The 3,991-nt window shown below is 61.1% G+C and overlaps 1 protein-coding gene across 1 annotated transcript; it reads left to right on the forward strand.

Annotated features, from left to right (window-relative positions):
• The first annotated feature begins 1,011 nt into the window (after positions 1–1,011).
• On the forward strand, positions 1,012–3,453 carry SOX17 (SRY-box transcription factor 17). Its single transcript, XM_038579240.1, is given in 3 exon segments — positions 1,012–1,490; positions 2,108–2,139; positions 2,141–3,453. Coding segments are annotated over 3 exon segments (1,272 nt in total). The 5' UTR covers positions 1,012–1,183; the 3' UTR covers positions 3,074–3,453.
• The last annotated feature ends 538 nt before the right edge of the window (positions 3,454–3,991 follow it).

Here is a 3,991-nt window from a genome sequence, read left to right on the forward strand (position 1 = left end):
GAATCCCATAAGAGCTACCGCTAACTTTGGTGTGCAAGGGGATTGCTCTTGCCCCCATTAGGTGGGCCTTCAGATAAATATTGCTGCTAGTGTTACCACATTTTAGAAATCAAAACCGAGTCTTGTGTCTTTTACTGAACACGTAAGTGAAACCTTTTATGTCTATCATACATTTCATGCACAAATTTGCAAGGGTTGCTTCATCGTGATGAATAAAGGTTTTATTCTTCAGGATGAAGGAGTATTGGCTACAGGATGTCATCCCGTATTTACTCCTGTTTTAAGGATTAGAATTTACCTCGGACATAGCATTTTGAAAGTAGTGCAACAAGCAGGTTGAGTCCTTGGGGAGAGAATGTTTTTAATTTATTATCAACAGTGTCTACTGCATTCGATAAAACACACTTGAAGCAGACACCCGCGGGGTTTCCGGGAAGATGGCTAGGTACCTTCCCCCCATACTGACATCCTGAGCGCCTATAATAGTGTGTGCTCAAATGTTAACTTACACTCTCCACTTAATATAAAAATCTCTCTGAATATGCGTGCATATGCACACATAAGCTTATTCTTTGGAATAGCTGCATAGTAACCCAAATTATGGAGGTATCATATTTAAGAAAAAGAAGAAAGAGCGTTTGCTTAGTGCGTTCATCCGAACTACCGTGGCCAAGCACTTCTATCCAGCGGTACAGTCTACATTCCAGAAGGATTTTCGGGAGTCCCCCTTCCCAGGGTGGAGGGAACGCGGCGCCAGAGCCCGGCTTCAGCCAGTTTTCCCGGGGGCAGGTGTAGCCTTGGGCGCGGGGCCGGGGGAGGGGAGGGGAAGGGAAGGGAAGGGAAGGGAAGGGAAGGGAAGGGAAGGGGCGGGCGTGGGGTTGAGCGGAGACCCGGGACGCGGGCGGCCGGCGGGGCGTGGGCCTAAGGACGCCCGCCGGCCCGCCCCCGCCACTCCATTGGCCGCAGCAGCGCAGAAAAGGGCCCGCGGCCGGGGCGCCCGCAGCGTCACTGGGCCGGCGGGCACCCAGGCTGCGCGGTGGGCCGGGACCTGCCGGGAGCGTCGGCGGCCGCTCGGGCCCGGGAGACTCGAGCAGCCCACGGGGCAGGGCATCTCCCCCGGGCCGGGGGGAGGGGCGACGTGTCCGGCGGAGGGCTGTGGGGTGCGGGGCAGGGCTGGAGCGCCATGAGCAGCCCGGATGCGGGGTACGCCAGTGACGACCAGAGCCAGACCCGCAGCGCGCTGCCCGCGGTGATGGCCGGGCTGGGCCCCTGCCCCTGGGCCGAGTCGCTGAGCCCCCTCGGGGACATGAAGGTGAAGGGCGAGGCGGCGGCGAGCAGCGGGGCGCCGGCCGGGGCGGCGGGCCGAGCCAAGGGCGAGTCTCGCATCCGGCGGCCGATGAACGCCTTCATGGTGTGGGCGAAGGACGAGCGCAAGCGCCTGGCGCAGCAGAACCCGGACCTGCACAACGCGGAGCTGAGCAAGATGCTGGGTGAGTCCGAGCTCGCGACCCGGGGCGCTGCGACCCGCGGAGCCGCTTCCCTGAGCCTGAGCCTGAGCCTGAGCCTGAGCCTGAGCCTGAGCCTGAGCCTGAGCGAGACGGTGCGTGGCGCTTCCCGGGGCCGGCGCAGTGCTCCGCCGCGGTCCTCCCGGGGCCCCGGGCTCCCCTCGCGCGTTCCCTGTCCCGACTCTTCCCGACCGCCTGGGTCGTCAGCGCCCGGGGCCGCGGCTGCCCTGGGTCTGGGCCCCGCGAGGCTCTCCCGGCAGCCGAGTAGGTTTGGTCCTTCGCGTTCCCCCGCGCCTTCCGCGGTAGGGGCCGTTCTCCCTTCTGCGAAAGACCGGGAATGGGCGCGCTGGGAAGCGGCCTCCCAGAGGCAGAGGCAGAGGCTGCGGGGCGGGGGGGGGGGGCGCCGGGGGGGGGGGGGGGCGCCCTTCGAGGGCCCGAGAACGCTGGGCCTCCGCTGGGCCTCCGCTGGGCCTCCGCAGACCTTCACTCCCTACTCGACCCCTTTCCCCCGCTCTAGTTGCTCCTTAAAGGTCGGCGGGGCCCGGAGCGGGAGCTCAGCCAGTGAGCCCGGCGCCCCTGTCCACCTTCCCATGCCCGTGCAGGCAAGTCGTGGAAAGCGCTGACCCTGGCGGAGAAAGCGGCCCTTCGTGGAGGAGGCCGAGCGGCTGCGCGTGCAGCACATGCAGGACCACCCCAACTACAAGTACCGGCCGCGGAGGCGCAAGCAGGTGAAGCGCCTGAAGCGGGTGGAGGGCGGCTTCCTGCACGGCCTGGCCGAGCCGCAGGCCGCCGCGCTGGGCCCCGAGGGCGGCCGCGTGGCCATGGACGGCCTGGGCCTGGCCTTCCCGGAGCAGGGCTTCCCCGCGGGCCCGCCGCTGCTGCCCGCGCACATGGGCGGCCACTACCGCGACTGCCAGGGACTGGGCGCGGCCCCGCTCGACGGCTACCCGCTGCCCACGCCGGACACGTCCCCCTTGGACGGCGTGGAGCCGGACCCGGCCTTCTTCGCCGCGCCGCTGCCCGGGGACTGCCCGGCCGCCGGCCCCTACAGCTACCCGCCGGCCTCGGACTACGCGGGGCCCCCGGAGCCGCCCGTCGGCCCGGTGCACGCGCGCCTCGGCCTGGAGCAGGCGGGCCCTGCGCTGCCGGGCCACGTGGCGCCCCCCGGCGCCCTGCAGCTGTACTACAACGCGATGGGCTCGCCGGCGGCCGGCGGCGGGCGCGGCTTCTCCCTGCAGCCGCAGCAGCACCCGCCGCAGCACCCGCCGCAGCACCCGCCGCAGCACCCGCCGCAGCACCCGCCGCAGCACCCGCAGCAGCCGTCGCCGCCCCCCGAGGCCCTGCCCTGCCGCGACGGCGCGGACCCGAGCCAGCCCGCCGAGCTCCTCGGGGAGGTGGACCGCACGGAATTTGAACAGTACCTGCACTTTGTGTGCAAGCCCGAGATGGGACTCCCTTACCAGGGACACGACTCTGTTGTGAACCTCCCTGACGGCCACGGGCCCATCTCCTCGGTGGTGTCCGACGCCAGCTCGGCCGTGTACTACTGCAACTATCCTGACGTCTGACGGCCCGGCCCGGCCCCGCGCGGTCCTGCCTGCGGGCCAGAGGCGCAGCGCCCAGCGTTACACTTCCTGCAGGGGCTGAGGAAACCCTCGGCCTCGTGTTGTTTTGTTTTTGTTTTTAAATTGCCTAGGCATATAATTTATGGTAATTTATTTTGTCTGCCACTTGAACGGTTGGGGGGAGAAAAATGTGGGGTGGTCTGTGAAGATTTGTCCAGATACTTCTTTCCCACAGTTGCGTTGTCAGAACCCCATTTGAGTTTTGAGTATGTCCCAGAATAACTTGCTCCGTTTCCTGAAAATTTATTGACCAAAACCATTTTATCTTGGGTGTGTTTTCTCGATCTTTAAAGAAATAAAATCTGGAATCCTTTTTCACTCTGCTAGTGCCTCTTGTCACAAAAGTCCATTTTTAAGATGAATGTTAAGTATTAACATAGCACTGGAAACATTGGATTGATATTTAATATGTAGTTACAGCAGATTGCTCCTTCTCTTATAAATGATTCAGGGTTAAAACCTAAAACGGAACATTAGGATATCTATTTTTTTTTTCCTAGGTAGAAAAACCTCATAGAATGAGCCTGTGTTACACATTTCAGTGATCCTAGTTTCTGAAAAGTTATGGTTAATCTCGATACTCTAGGTATTTTCAATTTTCGTGTATCCCTTCACCAGAGGAGAACATCCAAGGAATTTGAGTTTTCTAGTTGAATCTTGAAACCAGCCTATAGAGGAGTTTGGATTTTTTTTCGGCCTACATTTCACCAAGAGTCTGTACACTCCCTCTCAACACTGAACTTTCTAGCCTTCACCTGTCTACACCTTGGGAAGTACTGTTGCCGGGTTAAAAATAATTTGAAGGGAAAAAAAATAAAAATAATTTGAAGGAGTCACAGGAATGAATCAAAAGCAAATGTG

Source organism: Canis lupus, chromosome 29 (assembly GCF_011100685.1).
Source record: "Canis lupus familiaris isolate Mischka breed German Shepherd chromosome 29, alternate assembly UU_Cfam_GSD_1.0, whole genome shotgun sequence".
Classification (NCBI taxonomy): Eukaryota; Metazoa; Chordata; class Mammalia; order Carnivora; family Canidae; genus Canis; species Canis lupus.